The sequence below is a fragment of the Xenopus laevis genome, chromosome 5L (assembly GCF_017654675.1).
Source record: "Xenopus laevis strain J_2021 chromosome 5L, Xenopus_laevis_v10.1, whole genome shotgun sequence".
Lineage (NCBI taxonomy): Eukaryota > Metazoa > Chordata > Amphibia > Anura > Pipidae > Xenopus > Xenopus laevis.
Genome location: NC_054379.1, coordinates 86719547 through 86744446, shown reverse-complemented (window position 1 = coordinate 86744446; position 24900 = coordinate 86719547). Strand labels below are relative to the sequence as shown.

The following is a 24900-nucleotide window of genomic DNA, read 5'->3' as shown; positions in this document are numbered from 1 at the left end:
ATTTGTTGTATCCCTTGCAACTCCAAAGGTTTGAGAGGCTTTTTTGTAGCAATATATTTGTTTAGACTGTTTTTCATGAATATGGGCGGTTTGTAATAATGTGGGTCTCACAAATCATCCTGCAGTATCATTGACTTACAGCCACTGTCTCCAGACAGAAGGAAGGATAGAGATCGGGCTTTACATGTTCCTGATTTGTATTCTATTACTGTATATAGCTATGCATCATGGTAATAAGCCAGTAAATTCTACTTCACAGACATTTGTTTCAGGAATATAATGCATTTTATAGTGGAAAAAATAAACAATATGCTCATTCTAAATTTGAGATATACCAAAAAAATTGGGTTGTTTTTTAAAATCGCTCAAACCGTCATACACATTTTATTATCACCCTAAGAAGAGAACATCCCCCTCCTTATTTTGTAAGGTGTTATGTGAATCTGATTGTCTGCTGTTAGTGGATAGTGAGAGAAAGAGAGAGTGGGTGTTGGAGATTCAGTAGGCCAGTTACACCACAGCGGAGCCCTCCCTGCTCACTCTTGATGGTATAGCAAGCTCATTGTGAACACATGTCCACCACAGTTAACATCATTTGAGACAGTACTTTGTGACTTCACAGATTTGAATTTTATCTTGAGAGATCCAGATAACAGTGTTCACAAGCAATTATCAAGGTAGAAAAATCATGTGGCTTTCTCCACAGGAGCTAGTTATCACACACTGAGCAGCCTCAGCAAGTGAGACCTTGGCAGATATCTGTGCAAACCCCACTTGTTGGAAATGATTTGCATAAGTTCCTCAAATTGCTGTAGAACACACTGTACAGCAATTTGTTTTTAATATTTTTTAAAAGCAAACATTTACAGGGGTGGTTCACCTTTAAGTTAACTTTAAGTGTGTTATAATTCTTAGCAACTTCTTAATTGGTCTTTATTTTTTATTTTTTCAAGATTCCCACTCCAGCAAGTCATTAACCCTTTGGGGCAAATGGGATAACTAAAAGGCTTAATGACAGCGGTCCGTGTGTTAAAAAAAGAATAGTGTTTACAGTTGATAGTTACTGTGGTTCCTGGGTAAGGTGCTGGGTGGATTTGAGCAGAGAACTCAGTGACTGGTCCTTGGGAGTAAAAATCACATGATGCAATAACAGCTGTATAAATAGGGTGCAGACTGTGTAAAAAACAGCCCTCTAGAATATGCCATTTGATGCGCCACACTGTTTTCAAAACTACACAAGAGCCATGAATATCCTGTAAATTATTTCCTTATAAATAGTGCTTAGTGATGCAATTGGTTACAATCGTAGCTTGGTGATGCCATTTCTGTCACATGACTCACTGATGCTTGTGTATTACAATAAATAAAGTACCCCCTGTTGCAAAGTATGAAGATATTCAAAGTCACCTTGGAGTTCCATGACCTGTATAAAAACACTCAACCTTCAACCTAGTGTTTTTATATGGTCATGGAACTCCTCTGTAACTTATTATATCCTTATAATACACAAAAGCTATGAATATCTTGTAAATTATATCCTTTATAAACGGTGTGTTCTGATGTCATTAGTTATAAACGGTGAGTTCTGATGTCATTTCTGACACATGACTTACTGGAATGTGTGTATTATAATAAATAAAGCACCCCCAGTTGTAAAATATGAGGTTATTAGAAGTTACCTCAGAGTTCCATGACCTGTATAAAAACACTCGGCCTTCGGCCTCGTGTTTTATATGGTCATGAAACTCCTCGGTAACTTATAATATCCTTATATTTTACAAGAGGGGGTACTTTATTCACTATATATTTTCAAAGAGGGGATAGTTTATTCACTATATACATTATATATAGAATTTTTTTTAAAGGTAATTGTTAGAGCTTTAAAGGGATACTGTCATGGGAAAAAAATTTTTTTTCAAAATGAATCAGTTAATAGTGCTGCTCCAGCAGAATTCTGCACTGAAATCCATTTCTCAAAAGAGCAAACAGATTTTTTCATATTCAATTTTGAAATCTGACATGGGGCTAGACATATTGTCAATTTCCCAGCTGCCCCAAGTCATGTGACTTGTGCTCTGATAAACTTCAATCACTCTTTACTGCTGTACTGCAAGTTGGAGTGATATCACCCCCTCCCTTTCCCCCCCCCCAGCAGCCTAATAACAGAACAATGGGAAGGTAACCAGATAGCAGCTCCCTAACACAAGATAACAGCTGCCTGGTAGATCTAAGAACAACACTCAATAGTAAAAACCCATGTCCCACTGGGACACATTCAGTTACATTGAGAAGGAAAAACAGCAGCCTGCCAAAAACCATTTCTCTCCTGAAGTGCAGGCACAAGTCACATGACCAGGGGCAGCTGGGAAATTGACAAAATGTCTAGCCCCATGTCAGATTTCAAAATTGAATATAAAAAAATCTGTTTGCTCTTTTGAGAAATGGATTTCAGTGCAGAATTCTGCTGGAGTAGCACTATTAACTGATTCATTTTGAAAAAAAATTTTTTTCCCATGACAGTATCCCTTTAAGGTGCAGTTGGTAAGCCAAGAATAAAAGGATAGTTAAAGAATTAAATCAGTGGCTATGTTTCTGGCCATGTAAGGTGGAACACACAGTTGTATAGGTGGCTGGAAAAGAGACAAAGGGCTGGCTAAAGTTAAGTATTATACAAGGTTAAAACTAGTTGTTCCATATGTATTTCATTATTAAAAAAGGCCTTTCTCCAAATACTTCAGAATTTTATTTAGCAAGGGTTGCTCTCAGTTGAGGAGCCATAACTATATTCTTTAGCTTAGAAGAACAACATTCGCAAAATAATAATATGGTATGCTTAGAAAATTAGAATTGCACAGTATATGGTATCTATAACGTTAGACATTGTTTTGCAAAGTTCTTCAATATCCTCGATCAACACAGACCACAGTCTGCAGCCATGCAATCATCTTAGCCCTAGGACAAGGGTGCACGGTCTATTGCACTCTCTTTCTCTCAGTGTCTGCAAATGAACTGACATGCATGGCATTGGGCTGTTAACACACATGGGTGGTTTTAGAAGCTTAAGCATTAAAGTATGCATTTTCTCACTAAAATCTGGCTTTTGTGTGAGTTTTTTTTATTTACATTAGAGGTGAAAATGCACCATGTGCCTCAGGTCTAAGACATAACATTTCTAAGTCTGTACCATGCAGAAGCATATAGATGGATGGTTGGGTACAGACGTGTACATGCTAAGGTCATATATAAACCGCAAATAATAGAATTAAACAGTAAAAAAAACAAGTACTGACTATTGCCCAGGTGTATAAAACCAGAAATTAATAATGTTTCTAGTCCTGCCTAATGAAGAAGCAACAGCCTATTTGTAGAGCTTTGAAAAGATTATCATTTAAAATTAGAGCTGATCCAAGAATATAAACAGATGCGACTTCTCTTAAGACATAATTAGTAGCCATGGAGAAAGGTTCTCCTGAGAAAATGTGTGCTGGAAAAAGAAATCCTTTGTAATTACATGCATATTCACTCAAAGGAAATGGTAGTGACAACAGAATAAGCAGACTCTTGATGATGTAGATGACCTAACTCCCAGCATCCTCTGTCAGTGGTTTGCTGACGTACAACAGCTGTGGGGCAAAAACAATACAAATGTGCAAGGTTATGTGAGAAATAGTGGCAAATGATTACTGCTATGTTGTTTCAGTGGCACATATAGTCCGAAACAGCTGTGCGGGCAAAACAAATGGCATATACTGCTTTAAATGACAGTCACATTAACAAGTAACTTAATATTGATTAGAATCTAGATTTGCTTTCATTATGTTCAGTTTAATATTTGGGTTTACAACTTCCTTAATTAATTTTTAAGTATATTTTATACATTGGATTTGTAATTTTTTTTGACTGCATATGTTAAGACAACGCTGTGAGCGTTGATTTAGTGGACAGATTATTGCATTATTTTAGTGCCTTCCACAATAGGAACCATAGCATAGCAGGGACCAAAGTGAAAATGTTGTTCTAATCGGTTTGACAGAATATGGGCTTCAATTAACAAAGAATCATTGGAACCTCCAAACACAGACGTTGACCTTGTTGGAACCAAATATTGATTTAGCTAAATTTAAATATTCTCTGATGTTTGGGAGAAAAAAGCAAGTTGCAATATGTGAGGAAAATGATGGCGTGTACATTATTGGAACAGTCATTATGTGTACATTATGACACTATGATGCTTGTCTTCTGGGATTGCTTTCTAAAATGTTTTATTAGTAGTGTATATTACAGAAACTTAGTTTGCTTGTGTTTATTTTTATTTTTTTTCAGTGTACTACATTTTTTTGGAAGGAAAGCTGTTATCTGATTTTCTAACATAATTGCTAAACTGAACCAGTGCTGTTACACGTAGCAAAAAAAAAAACAACGGACAACTGCATTGGTGCAATTCAAATCAGCCCTAAATATTATTTGTGAAAATTTTAATTGGCTTAGAAATTTTCTTAATGCACCTGAGCGGATAAAATGACTTCTGGTACATAGAGTACAAACAGTTTCAACAGGGTAACAATAGGGTGCTGTGTAATGGTAATGTAATTATCTACCTAGCTCATGTTGAACAAGGATCTATTGTGTGTGTGTGTATGTATATGTATATATTCTATTTAAAGGAATCCTATCGTAAAATAATTTCTAAACCTTTTTTTTTTTTTTTGTAAATATCTAACTTCTGTGCATCTAGTTAGTGCTGAGAGATTTTCTGTTAATAATTACATATATTAGGGCAACTATATAGCATAAGGCTTTTGGATAAAAACCTTTTCTTCTCCCTGTCACCTCTCATGATAGAATTTAATGAAAAGTACCCTACTGGATGTATACAGAGCAGTGACTAGCGAACATTGCTGTGAAAACGATTGGTTGAGTCAAAAAACTGTTGTGGATAGTTATTCCTTGCCTTTGATAAAAATGAATCACTCTGCTTACCTTTTATGGGCTCAGAATATGTAAGTGATGTAAACAGGAGCTTGGAAAACACAGAGCCAAACTATAGGAAGTATCTGTAAGTATCCAAAATTATATGTAGATCAGCGGCTATGGCAACAGAGAAAGCAGAAACCCAAAATTGTTCAGCAAGTTTGTGCAGCTAATTCTTTACATCCAATCTGTTACCACCACCTTCTGGCTAAAATTCCTACTCATAATTTAAACGTACACCTGAAAGAACATTTTCTAGCACCGGGTGCTTTTACAATATGTAAACTTGCTGCAACAATTTTGGGGTTTTGCTTTCTCTGTTGCCATACAAACATTTGGATAAAGCTGAGAGACTGTGGGAAGATTGGCAAGAGAGAGTAAAACTAAAAGACCTGGTCATCAAGTTAAATAATTTGAGACTAAATTGGATGTCCATCTGTCTTAGTGTATTGACCCCCAACACGTCTTTAAGCTATCACACTCTTCTGCTATTGTAGCGTAGCTTATTGCACAAAAGGAAAACTTTAGTAGATGTCATGAGTGTGTTGTCATTACCCAGCCAGCTACAGCCAGTTAACTAGATCTATGGATTTTGACCAAAGTGGTTAAATAACTCAATAAGTCACCCATATCACCCATATATCCGTAGATGAATGTGGAAATAATGAAAGAAATATTTTCCAGCCGGTCCATGTACAGTAGATGTGGAAACTGTCATATTAAAAATAGTTTTCTGGTTATGAGCAAAAACACAGCCAGAAACATTATTTTCCAGCAGTGCTCCTTTGATGGAAAAACTGTGCTCTGTAGCATGCATAGAATTGAAATTTCAAAACAGAATTTTAGTATTAATTATACATATACCACATTCATTATTTCAAGCATGATGATCCATTCACAATTTTACGTCTCTTCATAATCACTCTTTGCAAAGCACCCAACTACTTAACATAAAAAAATATAATTATGCCAATGACGTCGCTTTAGCATATATTTATTCTGATGACATGAAAGTGTGTGTGTTTAAAGCAAAATGGACACAAAATCAATGTTTTATATTGACAGGGGAAATAGTTTGCAATGTTTCACCTACCTTTGTAGGTAATTCAAAACTGCTACAAAATCAAGACATTTATCAAAGGTCAAATTCAGTTTAATATGTGTCGGTGTTTTATTGGTGATTTATTGTATTTGTTTTATTTTTGTTTTATAATTACCTGGAATCTTGACAGATGTTGTTTTAAACTGTTCTGCTGGCTTATTCAAAATTCAGTAAAGAGAATTTGAAAAAGAAAAGAATGGATTTGTTTAAAAAAAAAACAGCACAAATATTTATATACGTACATCATAGCAGAGACTTAAAACTTGATACATGTCTACAATATATTCTTTTTATTTAACATTTTATTGAAATTTTAGAAAATGAATGCATTAATATACGTACATCATAGCAGAGACTTAAAACTTGGTACATGTCTACAATATATTCTTTTTATTTAACATTTTATTGAAATATTAGAAAATGAATGCATTATTATTTTGCAACTATTTTATTTGCCTATCTATTAGAGGGAATCTAAATCCCCCAAATTAATTGATTTATACTTAAAGACTGCTTCTCTGAGCACTTTTGCAATTTACAGTCATTTTCTACTCTTAGCAGTTTATGAGATATTTGCATTTTAAACTGCTAATGGCAGGATTTTTGCATAACTGAAAGTCAGCAACCCAAGAGTTAACTAAATCCAAGAATGACATAGAAAATGCATAGACAGACAGAGTCACGAATGTGGCTAAAGCCTGCCTAGCAGTATAGACTTTCTAAAACTATGCTTATATCTCAGATACCACTTAAAGGAAAACTTTACTCCCAAAATGAATATTTAAGCAACAGTTTATATCATATTAAGTGGCATATTAAAGGTATATGGTAACTGGTATGTATATTTAAATATTGTCCTTTTACATATCTTGCCTTGAACCATCATTTTGTGATGGTCTGTGAGCTGCCTCAGAGATCACCTGACCAGAAAGAATGCAACTCTAACTGTAACAGAATGAAGCGTGGAAGCAAACGACACAACACTGTCTGTTAATTGGCTCGTGTGACCTAACATGTATGGTTTATTTGTGTGCACTGTGAATCCTACGATCCCAGGGTGGCGGCCCTTTTTTTTTTTTTTTTTTTTTTAAGTGATGATTTTGTATTTAGTATTACCCAATAGCACATGCTACAAAAAAATATTATTATGAGTGGTTTATTTACATGAAGCAGGTTTTTACATATGAGCTGTTTTATGCAATATCTTTTTATGGAGACCTACATTGTTCAGGTGGTATAGTTTTCCTTTAAATAGAAAATGAATATAAATTACAAATATTTTCAGGACTACTCTGAATAAGTTTATACCATTGCATCATTTGGGCTTTTGATCTACTTTAAGTTGATACTGACTGCCTCCCTTATAAGGACAGTATACTCCTGTCTTCAACGATGGTTTAGTGAAAAGGGCTTGTGCTGAACATACTTTTTACATAGTCTTTTAGTTTGGAAATATCTATGGTATTTGTTCTTCCTTTGAAATTTGAAATTATACTAAAGCCACATTTTACTTGTATAATGAGCTGCTTAAAAGATAAGGGGCTGTAGCTGGGGAAAGGAAGGGGTTTGTTTATACAGAAGTTTTATTGTCAGACTTTGTACTGTTTATTGCAAGAAATGTCAAAACCCATACATAGTTCCTTACTAAAACAACAGACACAATCCCTTTTCACTAAACCAATGTTTTTAAAACGAGGTATACTGTCCCTTTAAGGAACACTAAAATCAGTCACAGTAAAAATAAAGGAGATGAAAACCCCAAAAAATGAATTGGTATAAACTTATTTAGAGTGTGTGTGGTATGACTCTAAACTCATGACCTTAAAATGTTGATTGGGTAACTCTCTTGATTTGTAGTAGTACACTCAGTACTCCTAGTACATCAGAAATTATCTAACACATTATGTTTCTTCGCTGGAACATTAAAATTGTTTTAAAGAATATGTGTAATCCACTGCGGCCATGTCTATAGAAGAGTCTCATTGTATGTTATTAAGCCATCCATTTGTTATTGAGAGTAATCTGGTTAGCAATTATATTCACATCAACTCAAATAGCATTATTTAGACCAATTTAGACCAGTGTTTCCTGAATGGAGCAGCAAATTAGAAGTTCATGTTAGAAGCTCCAGTGATTTATAATGTACAGCTCAAAATATTTGTTGGTACTAGTATGCTTGCCTGTGTACCTCTCTTTCGTGCTTTTGTTACTGTCTCCCCCCCCCCCCCCGCAGAATAAAGTTAACAGTAGTATGTCTTTGATTACCCCATTTCTGATTACTGGGTTGTTTTCTGAACAGACATTTTTAGTGAAGCAATTCAGTTTTAAATAAAATTGAATGTGAAAAACTGGCTGTGCAAAAATGTGGGCACCGTTGTAATTTTGCTAATTTGAATGCATGTAACTTCTCAATAGTGATTACTGGCAACACCAAATTGGTTGGATTAGCTCGTTAAGCCTTGAACTTCATAGGCAGGTGTGTCCAATCATGAGGTAGAGTATTTACAGTAAGGTGGCCAATTGCAAGTTGTGCTTCTGTTTGACAGCATTGGATCCTCAAAGCAACTTTCAAGAGATCTGAAAACAAAGATTGTTTATTATCATGGTTTAGGGGAAGGCTACAAAAATCTATCTCAGAGGTTTAAACTGTCAGTTGAAACTGTAAGGTATGTGATCAGGAAATGGAAGGCCACAGGCACAGTTGCTGTAAAACCCAGGTCTGGCAGGCCAAGAAAAATACAGGAGCAGCATATGCGGAGGATTGTGAGTGGTTATAGACCACTGAAAGATCACCTCCAAAGACCTGAAAGAACATCTTGCTGCAGATGGTGTATCTGTACATCATTCTACAATTCAGCATAATTTGCACAAAGAACATCTGTATGGCAAGGCGATGAGAAAGAAGCTCTTTCTGCACTCACGCCATATAGATAGATAGATAGATCTGCCCTTTAGAGTATATTGCTGCTAGGTAAATGAATAAAAAAAATAAAAAATGGTCAATAAATACAGTATACTTTTATAATTTTCTTTAACACAAGCAACTGTCTGAAACAATACCTGTTTATAAACTAATAACATTAACTAGAAATCAGTGTGATTAGTCGTGGCAAAATGTTAATGCTAAATGAATATGGAATGAAAGCTAAACTAATATGGAATGCGTTTTAGAAGATGATTACTAATCATTCATAACTGTGAATAATAACCAAGAATGCATTTAAAAAGGACACTTTGCTGTTGAGTAGGTATATATTAAAGCCTTTTATGTCCACTATATATTGCAAAAAGGAACCAATAAGCTCTTATATCCGCTTAAACCAGACTTCTGTGCGTGAGCGTAAGTCTTAAAAAGGAAAATAGTCATTAATATTCCCCATTAGAGGTTTTCTATTCTTTGGTATACTTGTCTTTGGTATATTTGTAAGTGTTTCTGCTTGCCCTGATCTCTGGCTTGTGTCTGACCTTTGTTTTGCCCGTAGCTTTCTCCCTGACCTGCTCCTGGTTTTTACTTACTCTGTTCCATTGTACTTTTATATTTCCAGCCCTTTACCTACTGTACATTTATACTGCTCAAACTCAATTTTGCGATGCAATATTTCTTAAAAATGTAAATTTTTCAGAGCACAGTAAAATGCACATTATACATTATTGTGCATTCCCTTAGTGAGCTAGAGGGCATCCATGGATATTGTTAAATAGAAAAATTCTTAATTATTCTCTTTTGTCATCTCCAAGACTTATTAAAAATTTTAAGCATAAACAATTAAATACCATATGTAAAAAGACAGTTTTTGGTGTGTCTTTGCGTGGACCACTAAAATCAGTTTTAACATATATGTGTCCAGTATATTAAAATGTGACAAGTATAAAACTACTATGGCTTTTGGCATTTAAAGAATAAAGGATGGCATTCTCTTCTTTATCTGTTCTTTATGCGTTGCCTGGAAACAGAAGTGCCGTGCCAACATCCATGTGTAAGTTATCGGGTATAGTTCTCCAAGTGCCCTTGACCCTCAAATCTTCATGGAATGTTTTCCATGTTTTAGATATTTTAAATTGCTTTTAGTTGTACAAATGTTACAAAGCATTGCCTCATTTTTACAGTGGCTAACTGTATATAACGATTTTAATTTTTAAAAAGACTGTAGCGCTTCCATAAGTTTTCAGAAGAGGGTTTATATTGTACTGTATAAATGCACTGAGTTGGTATAAATGATATAGACATTCTGTTTGGAGGTCATTTCAGGTCAGACATATATTTTGTACTTGCAGTATGCTTGGGCTATGTTAGCCAGCTTCTGACTATCATGTTTTTCAGATCCGAAGGTTTTGTGGAAGAGAGAAGATATGGATATGGCAAGATACCCTGGAGTTGTGGAGGCTTGTTTGAAGGTGCCAGACAGTTTTTTAGCACTTCCAAATGGAAATCTCTTGGGACATATATACCAAAATAATTTAAATTTTTTTGTCTGGTTTAGACTTTAACCATTGTAGAAAACTGATTTGAACAGTTAATGGAGTAAAGCTGTTTGTTATAGTCTGGCTGTAGAATTCTTCAATATATGTTAGGTTATAACTCATATTACATTTGGGGGCATATGCTGTAAATATTGATTTGTATTCTATAGATGTCTCCAGAAATCGCTTGTGGTAAAATGTGGTTCGTAAATTCTGGATGTTAATGTAAAACTGGATAAAATTCTGTTTATTGGCCCTAAATCCTTCACAGTTAAAGCAGAATTGCACATGTACTGTATATCTGAGTGTGTGCATGTATACTAAAATATAATACAGACCTTGCCAGTTTCACTGACTATAATTCAATTCAACAAAGCATACTTCGCTGTCTCCACACCACCTGCTCATGATAAACTGGGTCTTTTTAACACAAAATATTGTTTTTTTCAGTAATCACACGCCAGACTTTAAATATCTTGTGTATTTTCAGTTTTGTATTTCATTTTACAATCCTTAAGGGGCCTTTGAGCAAGGTAATATTTATTGATTATGCGGCTAAACCATTAGCTAAATTAATTTTTTTACTTAGGAAAGGAAAATGAATAAAAAGAGTGAGACTAATTTCTATACAAAGATTTTTATTATAGGAGGTCATGTGAATACCCCTCAAAGTGTTATGTAATTTTAGTGTAATGTAGTATAAAGTTGGGTGTATAAAATTATATGCTAGATTATTATGTAACATAATATAGTATTATGAAAACCAGTGCTGCAGATACTTAAAGGGTCAATAGCAACTAAGAAAGGAATGGTTTTATATGCATTTAAATATAGTCTACTGTTAGCCTGCACTGTTAGCTCTAGTATGATTTTAAAAATAAGTTACTATATCAGTCTACTTCCCCTGGTTTGGTTTAGTGTTGTGTAGATTTTATACGGTTGGTTTAAAAGTTTTCATGTAAATCAAAATATTTTAATTAATGTATAGTTTCAAGGGCCCTTTAATGTTTTATTTTTTAAAGTAAAGTGTCCAATTATCATTAAAATCTAAATCTCTATCTCTACATTTTCAGGTTGCAAAGCTTTTGTTAGAAAGTATAAATTTGTGACCGCCTTCTACCATCTTGGATCTTGGGCATCTTGAATTAGCTCATCTCTGCATTTGTCCTTTCATTTTTTTAGAAGAGTTACTGCATGGGTGCAGGTTTGCTTGGCTGTGCTGAAGGCTAACCAGAGATTTCATAAGGGAGTCTATAAAGAAGGGTCAGTGGAGAGTGTTGTGATCCAATTCCGTGACTTTGTAAGCTTTTACAGAGCTACTGCTTTTGGAAATTAGAGGGGGAGATTTCAACTATATGAAAATATGGGTGCCATTGTGATGCTCTAATCTTAAAATGTATAAAGAAATCTGTTATCTGGTACAAGAGGGTTGTGGGTATAGAGATTTGGTCACAATGTAGGGACATTTTTTCATTGTAAACAATTTGCTCCTTTGACCTCTGAAATAAGGCATCTTCATGTGGCAATCTTACAGAGTCAAATACAAACACAAGAACAGTCTGCAAAGAACAATGTTGGGTGCAGATCAGCTTGTTTTTTTTAACAATTTTATGCAGTGTTTTTCCCCATAACTCCAGTGTAATTCTGGCCATGCTCCATCCACTCCAGTTGTGCCTGATGAGTAAAACAGATGAGTAAAACAGATAACTTATATATTTACATATTGGGTGCAAATTGCATTTAGCATTGTTAGAATAGGTGCTGTGTTCAAAATGGTGATTGCATCTGATTGACAGGATGCAAGTCTGGTGCACTTATTGACGTAACCCTCTGTGGGACCCCTGGACCTGGCAGTAGTTCCCGGGTTCCCACTGTGCATTAGGAGCAGTTCTACATCAGAGGCAGGATTGGTGCATGGGCAATTTGTGTCAATATATGCTCTCCGTTGTTTCAGTTTTGCATTACATAGTTTTTGTGTTTGTCAGGCTACCAGTCCATTTCTGATGATCAAAAACCTGGACAAAGTATTGGTGCAGTGCCTTCCAAAATAAAGCCACCAGTAAAACATATTTTACATGCAATCTGAGGATGACATAGGGGTGTTTTTTAAGCTAAAATAACAAGAGCTTGATTGAGGATTAGCATAAACTGTATACTCTCAGTCTCTTGGCAAGAAAGCTTCATACAAAGCAGATATCCACAAAGTCTCAGCAATGTTCAGGAAACACCTGCAGCAAATTCTGTTGGGACAAAGTCTGATTGGTATATTAACAAACAAATATTGCAACTCCATAAATATGTTAGTCTGTCAGCAGTATTTCACAGTTTAACAGCAAAAGCACTGCAATACATAACTGAACACCTGGAGACTACCTCTTGTTTCTTTTGCATATAACCCAAAGTGTAGAGAAAAGAAGAGTGCAAAGATGGACATACACGTACCAATAAAATTGTGCTAAAAACAATTTTGTATAGTTGTCAGTATTGTATGGTGTGTTGGGCAGATGGTATCCACTGATATCTTTGTAGCATCAATATTGGTTGGGTTATAATTTGGTCAGGCTTTAGGTTGGCGAGGGGAGTGTTAATATTGGTAGGTGTGTTTTGACTCTATTACAGTGATACTATTCTTTTGTTTCTGCCCTGATATGTGCTTAATTTTGGTCTTTGTTGGTGGTACATACAAATGCGCTTTCATCATACAAATATTCACTGCTGGAAGGTTTTTTGTGTGTATGGCCTGCTTAAAATACATTATTGTAATTGCTTGTGCCCCTAGGCAATTTATAACCTTGTTTAAGGGTCAAAAGTGCAACCATAATTTAAATATAGAAAAAAGGTCCTATTCATGAAAACGGAACAGACTCTGGTTAGATTATTGTTGGGCATGAAGACAGTAGTACTGTCTGGGTAAAACTGCCTGAGGCTTGTAGCCTCAATAATATAATAATTCCAGTTAATCTGTAGGGGATCAGTCTAATATACATCCCTATTGTAGCAATCAAAAAACTAAAACCTTTGAGTCGGATTAATGAAAAAATAAATAAAAAACAAGACATTCTGATGAATTCTAAGCAGTTAGCATTTATTATTTTTTTTTACAGTCAGGAAAGAGTTTAACAAAATGGAATTACATTTGTCTAAGTCTTTTGACTTTTTAATTGTGCCAATTTGTCAGAATTAAGCTGGCCATAGATGGAGTGTCCCGACATTTTTCGTGAGATGGATATGGGTCATTCAGTTGATTGGACAGGTTTGAAAATTTCTGTCGGCTACCGCTAATATATCTACATGTATTTCCAATCTGATGATATCAGTGGGAGACTGTCACCAGCTTTTGTCGGACATAACCTTCATATGATTGCTGTCAGGGGCAGAACATTGTCTGATCGGTTCTTTTACTACTTTATTTGATCTGAATGGTTAGTGGCAGGTCGGGAGATGGCACTGAACTATCGTTCGTCCGATATGAAGGTAAATCTGCACGTCTATGGCCAGCTTTAGTTTCACTGATCTGATCATGCAAAGCCAATCCATTTCTATCAGATGTTAGATTTCAGCAGCAGTCATGAACTATAACAATTAGTAAGCCCCTGAAAATATTACAAATTTTCTGCATTACTGCAAATAGTTGTAGTGCTGTGGAGGGGAGTGGACAAAATGCTCAGTATGCCCTTATTCACTTAAATGTTGCCTTTTAATGTGGGTCTGACCCTGACTTGTAGGCCATAGCCCTACACACATGAAAAGGGTGTAAGTTTCTATAGTAAATATCAATATTAATAATAATATATCATAATATTAATAATATACCTCAACCCACTTACTAGGGTTTTGGTTCTTTTGAGCAAGCAGACAATGAATCCACACCAATGAGTGTATATTAAAGTGATATATTGTAAAATAAATAAATTGATTGTTCTACATAAATGATTACACTTAGACTAAACAATAATTTAAATTAAATATTTACAGTTACACATTACACAAGGCTACATTGTTGTTACCAAAAAAGCAGGAGCAGTTTCATCTCTGCCTTTCCCTCTGGGCTGCATTCCTCACATGTTGTCTTGTCTCCATCTCCTCTGGCTTCTCCAGCTCTCTCCTTCTTCCTCCCAGCTGCCCACTCCTTTCACATTTGTCCAGCGTTCTTTTATCCTGGGTTCTCACCTGCCCCCACAGAAACCCTCCCAACTGCCAAGATGCTCTGATAAACCCCCAATTTGCCTGCATCCTGTTGAGCAAGTTTTCTCACACACAAATTCAGTTTTATGGTCCCCACAACAGACATAGGCCTTAGTAGTCACAGGAAAACCTTTGTTATGATAATTAGGGCTTCATGTAAATTACAAAATCAAGATGGCAATTTCATAGAAGGGAAGATGTTGAACATCTGTCCACGTAGCTACTAATCACTTAATAATTTGTGTGCCGGTAGCCTAAGATGTAATTTTTTTCAATCCTTCAGTGAGTGTTGCCTAAACTGTCTGCACCAGAACTGTTAAAAATAACTTTGGCTAATTGACAAATTCGATTATTTCATATTATATCCAACATCTTGGAGTAGATTTATCAACATTCAAATTTGAGTTTTCACCATGATTTAATTTTTTTTTTTTTTGTGGGCAAAAAAATGTGAATTTGAGTTACAACTAGCAATTGAGTTTTTGAGAGAAATTCAAGTTTTTGAAATAAATTCAAACTTTGTCAGACTCGTAAAGGGAAGAAGGTGAGTTCACTGAATTTCAATGGTCTTTTCATATATTTTAGTGATCAAGTTTTCAGTTTGAAGTTTTTTTTTTTAATCTGAAAAGAAAATTTTTATTTTTGATTAATCGACCCCCTAATGTCCTCAGTCTGTGCTGAGAAAATGTTTACTTTGTCTAAAAGTGGTTTAGTTTTGCTTGCAGTGTTATATAACTTTTAAATATTTAAGTACTGATAACATTTTTAGTCATTAACAACACTTTTTGTTTTGCCTTTTTTGTACTCTCTTGTTTTTGACTTCTGTTCAGTGTTAGTGACATCTCTATGCTGGTCTCCACGGTCTTTTCTGCCACTTGGTGTTCATTATTACATTTATTACATTTTGCATGTATGTGCCCTTTAGCAAGGACCGTATTGCAGGCCAAAACCTTAATTTCCACAGTAAACAACTTGCTGTAATTTTGATTATTTGCTGTGTGGATTCCTGTTCATTGATGTGTACTTCTCTCTGAACTTCACCCAGGCTGGATTTGCAAATATATATACACAAGAACCTACTATTTTGTGACTGTTTTAGATACAACTGCTGGCTGTAACAGAAATGACAGCCAATATCCATTATACTCAGTTGGTGGTGGCACAGGCCGGAATGATATTAACCTTACAGGGACAATTCGCCATCACAAAACGTATCATTTTCAAGTAGTACGGCTTAATTAAAGTCTATTTTTCAATGGCTTTCTGTTCTCTGTTTACAGTTTTTCAAATGTTTCATTTGTAAAAAATAATTGGTTTTGTTGATCCAAATCTTAGCAAGGCAGATTGCTGATTTTTAACAGTTTACCCAACTGCAGCCTTAAACCCTGCTGAGCTAGATCCCTAAGCTTTGTTAAAGCGTGTTACATTTTTATACATTAAGGCAAATGCCGACACAGGGCTGAATCTATGCTGGCATCTGCCTTCTTCCTTCCCATTGGTTCCAGGTTCAGACACATGTGGCGGATTTTGGCACCAAAATGGCAGAGTTTGCATTTTGGAGTAGAAATCCACTGCATGTGCCTTCACTCAGACCCTAGGCTTATGCCTAGGTTCATTTTTGGCCTGTTTTTTTTCCCTCAGGACAAGATCAGCCCGGTGTGGCATCAGCCTAATTGCTGACATTTATTTGCTGCCGCTGAGAAATGTATCAAATGTTAACAGTCCTTGCCCTAAAAAAGGACTCTTTAACCCAATATGATTTTCACTTACCAAGATAAAAACTATTATGAAAAAATAAGTAAGCATATTTTTAATATAATGGCATTATATTAGACGACAATCCTCTGATAACTTTACATTTTGACAATGTACAGTACATAAATCTAATTAGAAATTCTATATCATTGCACTTAATTAATTTTGCATTACAGTAAATATACACGATTAGAATAAGAATTATTGGGAAATATAGATTAAGAAAACAAATTCATAATAATTATACCACCAATCACTCAATTCCGACTGCATGTTACCTCTTCATGCAAAAGTTCTTAGGTGCATTTCAAAGTCAATTTTATTCAGGGATCAGTTTTGTCTAACTGTTGTCCATTTATCACAATGTTTTATGTAGGTATGCCTGGGATGGTAATCTGAGACCGAAGAAGAGGTTATTAGGTGATATATCTCCATCATGCTCAGCGCCACTTTCAGTCCATATTAACTGAAACAGCTGTGCATGTTTCTGAGTCTCTTGTGATCCTCTATTCTAAACAGACACCAGGAATCTCCCCAAGCTTCACTCCCTATTGCATTTTCCACAGTCTAGCCCTACTATGCATTGCAGTTTTACAAATTGTGGCTACCTCGTCAGTGTCTATTAGAAAAAAACTTGTTTCATCCAAGCCAGTCAATTTTAATAGTTGTTAGACAGGTTTATGTCCTCCTTTAAAACCAATAAAATCCATAATTCAACAAATGTGCCTTATTCATGTGATTTAAAATGCAGTTTGTGCAGAAAGATGACTTAAAATGTCTTCTAAACGCAGGATAATCAAATACATTGCAATGATACATACATACTATTCGGGTGTATAGAAAATGTGCTTTTCTTCATTGTACAAGCAGGTTTAGTAAATGGTGATGGTCGTTTGAGCTTATTTTGATCTCTCAAATTGCATTTCGCATATGTAGATGTAAACACATTTATCTCCAGCTGCCAGGCTGACTGCTGCGCACTGAATAAGTACAGAATTGACTGTAGTTGACAGCGTATGCTTACAGACATTGCATGTGAATGTTAGTTACTTCCTTTTCATATACCTCCATATACCTGGATGTAGTTTTCTTTTTATGTACAGGATGTGGTTGGTAACATTTCATGAACTGGTCCTAGTCCTACTATTCTAGTTTGGAATTTAATAAGCGATAGCATATAGTAGTGTATATAAAATGCTTGACTATCTACAAATAATAAAACACAAAAGTATATAATGGAATTACTAAAATTATAACTATAATAATGTGTATGGGGAAAGATTAAAGCTGACCATACACTGCCTGATTTTAATTGCCAACTTTTCATTTTATCCAAATTGACAGCCTTCCCAACAAATATTTGGCAGAGGATCAGTCAGATATCTATTGAGCAGTTTTGCAAATACTTTTTTTGATTTTTATCTTTGGACTGGGAGACAAACAATTGGGTCATCTGGATTTGGCCATGTGGGTGGCCTATTTATCATGCGGTGTAAAACATTGGACACGAACATCACTGGTGTTGTTGCCCATTGTAACCAATCAGATCTTTGCTTTTGTTTTCTAAAGGTGACCATGCATGGGCAGATCCGCTTGTTTGGAGCAGTTGCCAAAGAGAGAATCTTGCACAAATATGCTTATGTTCAGTGGGTGATATCAGGCTGATCCGATCGTGGACCTTAGGTCCCAAAGATCAGATCACAAGACCACGAATGCAGGCAGTGGGCTCAAGCACCAGATCAATAAACTAGGGATACACTGAATCCAGAATTAGGTTCGGGATTCAGCCAGGATTCTGCCTTTTTCACCAGGATTCGGCCGAATCCTTCTGACAGGCCGAACCGAATCTGAATCCTAAATTGCATATGCAAATTAGGGGCGGGGGGAATTGAGTGACTTTTTTTGTCACAAAACAAGGAAGTTAAATATGTTTTCCCCTTCCCACCCCCAATTTGCATTTGCAAATTAGGATTCGGTTCGGCATTCGGCCGAATCTTTCACGAAGGATTCGGGTGTTCGACCAAATCCAAAATAGTGGATTCGGTACATCCCTACAATAAACTGATCCAATGAGAATTTTAAGCCTCCCTGATCAACATCCTAGATTTTCAGGCAGATATCAATTGCAGAAGCCCGTCGGAGTTACCCATATACTGGCCAATAAGCTGACGATGGCTGTCGCCACCTTTTCTCAGCCCGTGTCTGGCCACCTTAACTGGTAGGTGACTGATGAAATCTAATTGCTGATTGACTGCTATAAGTAACATCACTGGTGATGTTTTTCTCCAGTGTTTTACACAGCATGATAAATAGGCCCCTTAGTGTGTTTTATTACATAACCCCTTTGATTATGCAGAATTTTCCCAAGTAAAGGTAAATGACTCAATGTTGATTGTCCATTGTTCTCACCCTTGCTCAGTTTTCCTGGTTTCAACCTACCGTCTCTACTTCTGGTTCACAACAAAACTCGACTGTGGCACCTTCAAGGTGGTGATAGTTCCAGGGTTCCCCTGAGTCAATTGGCAGACTGCATGTGATTTACCCAAATAGACCAGGGGGTGCATTGGTGCTTTCGGTAGAATGCACAACTTTTTAGACAAGTAACTGTAACAAATTCCACATACATGTTATTAATAACAATTAGCATGACAGCAACTGCGTTTGAGTATGAATGAGCCCTAAAGTCAGGTATTGATATGTCTGCTGGTCATTTTAATCTACAGTGATGCCGCCTTAACATGACATTTTCACCTGTATTTTAAACACACAATATAAGTTTTTGAAACTTATATGGCATATATTATCCAAAGCAACATTTTCCCCAGGTCTAGCGCTCATAGCAACTGACTTTAATCAGACTTTAAAATATTAAGTGCTACCTGCTCATTGGTTTTAATGATTTAAAGACATATACCATATTTTGTACTTTACACTACCCTAAAATGATTTTGCCCAAAAAGAAAATTCTGTACAACAAAAGTCAAACAGTTACACAATTTCTTGAAAATTTCTTTAAACAATTTAATAAAATAAAGGCAGTAGTGGTGAAACATTGTTTGGTGCAATTCAAATGCTTGGTTATCACACATGGTAGTAAGTAGCAGGCAGCTCAGCAATGTCTGTTGGGCTCAATACCTCCTGATGAAGCGTGTAGTGATACAAAAAGTTTTAGGAGACAGAAGCTTGGGGACTGTGGAGCAAAGGTACCTCTGTTCTTTAGGTATGGTAAAAAAAAGTTTTTTAAATGATTTTTTGTTTTGGATAAATCTGAAGCATTTATTTGATGCACAAATAAAATCACATACATGAGGCTGCCTACTACTTTTATTACTACAGCAAGTAACAAATTAGCCAGAATCAAACTTGATTGATTGTGGAATACATGAAGACGTAATTTATATAGAACATTGTAGTACTCACCCTTTACAGCAGGCTTGTTAACTGAGACAATTAAATGGGTCTCTGTGCAGTTAAGGATTGGTCCCCTTGATTTGCAATTTAAACTAAGAGAAAAACTTTTTACTTACTATCATGTAAGTACAGTGCTTAAAATAATTTTTTGCAAAAGAAATCATATAACAATTACATTATAGAAACACATGTACAGCCTAGTCTACACACCCACCTATTATACAAAACCAAAACCTGCAACCAGCAATTCAAATTTGGTCCCCTTTTTTTTCGAGAACCTGATTGGAAGCATCATTCGGTGGTTAAGGAAGAGCAAGAGGAAGGGAGATAATGACATCAGAACTAGGGATGCACCGAATACAGGATTCGGTTCGGGATTTGGCCTTTTTCAGCAGGATTCAGATTCGGCCGAATCCCTGTGCCTGGCCGAACCGAATCCAAATCCTAATTTGCATATGTAAATTAGGGGTGGTTGGGGAAATCATTCTTCATCAAAAAAGGGTTTTTTCAACTTTTTCCTTTCCTGCCCCTAATTTGCAAATGCAAATTAGGATTCGGTTCGGTTTTCAGCCGAATCTTTCATTGGGGATTCGGCCGAATCCAAAATAGTAGATTCGGTGCATCCCTAATTAGAACAATAGTAGAATACTCGATACAAGACCATAACAGGAATAAACACACACCCTACATGTAGTCTCAACCTCCTACCTACTGTCCACATAAACATTTTTTATTATTAACATGTATTTATATAGCGCCAACATATTGCGTAGCACTGTAAAGTAAATGTGATTATACAACTAAATTACATGAATTATATACATAGAACATATGGAGTTACATACATCACAGTCAATACCGGTACAAAAGGTGAGGAATGCCCTATGCATAGGCATACACTCTAAAGGGAAGGGAGTAATACACAAGGTGTGGGAGTGGGCAAGATCGAATTAAGTGGGTGAGAAATGTGGTACTGTATGTGGTGTTGCGTTTGGTAGTTAAGCAGAGTGAGGGTAGGCTTCTCGAAAGAAGTGCGTTTTAAGAGATTTCTTGAAAGCAGAAAGGTTGGGACAAAGTCGGAGAGACCGTCGGACAGAGTTCCAGAGGAGGGGTGCAGCCCTTGCAAAGTCTTGAATGCGAGCATGTGAGGAGGTAATGAGAGAAGAGTTGAGTAGCAGGTCAGTAGAGGAGCGTAGTAAGCGGTTGGGTGAGTATATAGAGATGAGTTCAGAGATGTAGGGTGGGGCAGAGTTATGAAGTGCTTTGAAAGTCGGTGTCATTAATTTGAATTTGATTCTGAAAGGTAACGGAAGCCAGTGCAGGGATTGACAGAATGGCGAGGCAGAGGAGGAGCAGTTGCTGAGGTATATGAGCCTCGCAGCAGTGTTCATTATGGACTGGAGAGGTGACCGTCTCTGGAGGGGAAGGCCAGTTAAAAGAGAATTATAGTAGTCTAGATGTGATATGATGAAAGAGTGAATAAGAATGTTGGCAGCATCTTGGGTGATAAATGATCGTATTTTGGATATGTTTCTTAGGTGAAAGTGACATGATTTAATAAGTGACTGGATATGAGAAGTGAATGACAGGGCAGAATCTAGGATAACCCCAAGGCACTGGGCCTGGGGAGAGGGGGTGATAGTGGAATTGTTAACTATGATGGATACTTGCGGGATGTTACTAGTGTTAGTTGGAGGAAAGAGAACCATTTCAGTTTTAGAGAGGTTTAATTTAAGTTAGCATTACGACATCCAGTTAAACATTTTGATACATTTTGAAACGTTGTGACGCAATAAACGCACCAGGGGTATGACCCCAGTTTAACTCGCTGTGTGTGCTAGCCTGCTTTACTTGATTAAACATTTTTGATAAGCACACAGGCCCGGATTTGTGGAAAGGCCATCTAGGCCCGGGCCTAGGGTGGCAGAATTTAACGGGGGCGGCATGCTGCCCAACCACACCCACATTGGTTCAAAAACACTGGAGATGTGCTGGAGATACAATAATTTTTTTAAATTTCCCATGCGCCAATCCCCATTGCTCTGGTCCAGATGATGAAAATTTGCACGAATAAAGGGGAGAGGACGGGCAACGAACGGCAGTGGGCCTAGGGGCGCCCATTATGTAAATCCGGCCCTGTAAGCACACCAAGCACTGTTTTGCAATGTACATATCAATGTAAGATACAAAAGCCCTTATCTGTACTCAAGATGAGAATCTGTAAATTGAATATCTTTGTTTAGAATACATTGTCAAACCTAAACATTGTGTTCTAAAGAAAGATTTGATTTATGTGGAGCTATTATCCACAGTAGTGCCTGTGAAAGACCAAGAGGCCATTACAGGTTGCAAACATTTGTTTGTATGTTATGTTTCTATTTATACAGAGCCAGCTATGCAAGGAACACTTTGCAGTTAGATTAGTAATGAAAGGAAAAAGCAATAAGCTATACAGTTATATACATATGTAGTCATGGAAATCTCTTTTCCATTCTCGGGTCAGTAAAGATCATTATACAAGTATAGATCCATTATCTGGAAACCTGTTATCCAGAAAGTTCCAAATTATGGAAAGGCCATCTCCCATAGACTCCATTATATCAAAATAATCCAAGTGTTTATAAATTTCTTTTTCTCTGTAATAATAAAACAGTACCTTTTACTTGATCCAAACTAAGATATAATTAATCCTTATTGTAAGCACAACCAGCCTATTGGCTTTATTTCATGTTTACATGATTTTCTAGGAAAGTATGAAGATCCACATAATGGAAAGATATGTTATCTAGAAAATCCCAGATCCCAAGCATTCTTGATAATAGGTCCCATACCTGTGTGTGTGTATTTATCTATATATAAAACTACCTGTATTTTTCAAAAGCTGTTGAGAGATGGAGAGTTGTCATTTCCCAACATCCAAGGGACAATAGGTTTGACATTTCCTGTTTAACATTAAACATTACACAAGTTTAATATGAATCACTAAGTCTCTACAGTAAATTACTTTATGGTTTCTGTGTGAATTAAAACAAGCTATCTTATCCATCACTATATCTGGTAAAACAATTTATGGCAGAAATTGCAAAAAAACCTAGAAATAAACCTAGCCTTGTGTCTTGGCATCAATGGTGCTACATAGAGCAGGTCTGGAACACTTAGTTCTGAATAAAACCACTTCAAGATATTATAAATAGAGAGACAAATAAGATAAACAATCGTGATTTGCCACATCAAAGAAAAATAAAGACCAGCAAAAGGGATATTTGTATTAAAAATATTCAAGAAAAGGTTTTTAAATAACTTGGAGTACCATGGTCTGAAAATGTTGTCATAGCAAATAGAAAGCCCAATAAGCTTTTTGTTTATATTCTCTGGCAAAACATTTCAATGCAAACATTTAAATGCAAAATGGTAAAATAGGACCCATTTCCGTTGCTCAAGTGGGACTACAAATTGATAAGGCCTAGATGGTGACCATGATAAAAAAGAGCAGGTACAAAAAATTGAGGTACAGTAGTTCCACAAAGAAGCTTCTTGTATGTGTTTTAGTGAGCTTGGCAAACACAAAAGGTCCTCTGCACTCCAGCCATTATCAATATATTAAGGACACTGAGACATTTTGTGCATTAAGCTATGAAAAATACCCTTTAAACAAAACAGGGATTGTTTGTATATATATCTAGACCAGGCATGTCTTTGACGTAGTTGGCCAGCTTGCATATATTGCAATATATGGTCTGTGCTTGGCTGTTTCTCTTATAGCATATACATATAAAGGCTCATGTACTAACATAGCAGTTTTGGGATGCAACATGAAGGGGGTTATTAATCAAAATCTGAAAAAATCATTATTTTCTGAAATGTACTCCGACCAAATCCGCATGGGTTATTTCCCCTTATCAATCAATACATTTCTCCCAGTGCGGGAAAAAATCGTGGGAAAATAAGAATCGTAGGATTTTTTTGGATTTTCTGCCCGAACACGATCAACTTCTGATTATTGCACAAAACCCAGCGCAGATCAGGATACATAGTAACATAGTAAGTTAGGTTTAAAAAAAAGACACACGTCCATCAAGTTCAACCTTTTGACCTTTTTTTTTTTAACCTGCCCAACTGCCAGTTGATCCAGAGGAAGGCAAACTGTAAGTGTATGTATACAGTATGTAGGGCCAGTGTAGGGAAACAAGTACCTTTTATAAGTGGTGTTAATGCACACTTGCAGTTGCATTCGTGAATTAAACCTATAAAGCTATTTCGGAACAAGTGTTGATGTTAATCTTTTGACTAAACTTATAATTACCCATTTTTTTTTTTGCTCTTGTATTATTTGTATGCATGACATTATTTGTATATATCTGCACGCTTCATATATACATGCCATTCAGTGCTGCATATTGTGTAAGGGCTTTATAAATACTTAAAGTATAAAAATCTATAGTAGGTAGCACTACAGGTTCTATAAGTATAAATGTTTTTTGATTTTCTAATATTTCTACTTCTGTTTTTGTTACATTTTATAGCTGGAATGCTTATTTGTTCCTTCCCTAAATCATAAGAGTGAAGACTTAGAGGAGCAGGCTTGGACGATGCCATCTGAGATATGCCTCAGGTAAATGTGCTAAATCAGATCAGCTTAGTCATACACCGTTATTTCATATGAGTCTATAAAAGTACAGTTTTACAGTACAGTGGTTTTTTTTTTTTACAATATTAACTGATTAATACACCATTGAAAATCTGTGGTCAGGTCTTAAACATGCAAGAAGTTCTCAGGAATTAGACATGTACAAGTAAGATTTGACAAAAATCCCTACAAGAATTGAAGGACTCTTTACTGGATACAAAAGTTTTTTACAAAGGGGGTGATGCTAAATACCGACTTACTAGGGTGTCCAAATTTGCAAACACAGCCATTGCTATTTTCTTTGTTCCTATGTCTTAAAGTTTGTAAAATGTACCCATGCAACATTGCATTAACATTTGCAAATATTAGTTTTTTTAATACACAGAGT

The 24900-nt window shown here is 36.0% G+C and overlaps 1 protein-coding gene across 2 annotated transcripts in view; it reads left to right on the top strand.

Annotated features, from left to right (window-relative positions):
• klhl32.L (kelch like family member 32 L homeolog) overlaps positions 1-24900 on the top strand; it is a 111983-nt gene that overhangs the window by 20274 nt on the left and 66809 nt on the right. Inside the window, exons 2-3 of one of the 2 annotated variants that reach the window (XM_041562038.1) lie at positions 10395-10468; positions 24409-24497. In XM_041562038.1, coding sequence (XP_041417972.1) covers positions 10424-10468; positions 24409-24497 — 134 coding nt within the window. In that variant the 5' untranslated portion in view covers positions 10395-10423. 2 annotated transcript variants of the gene reach the window in all.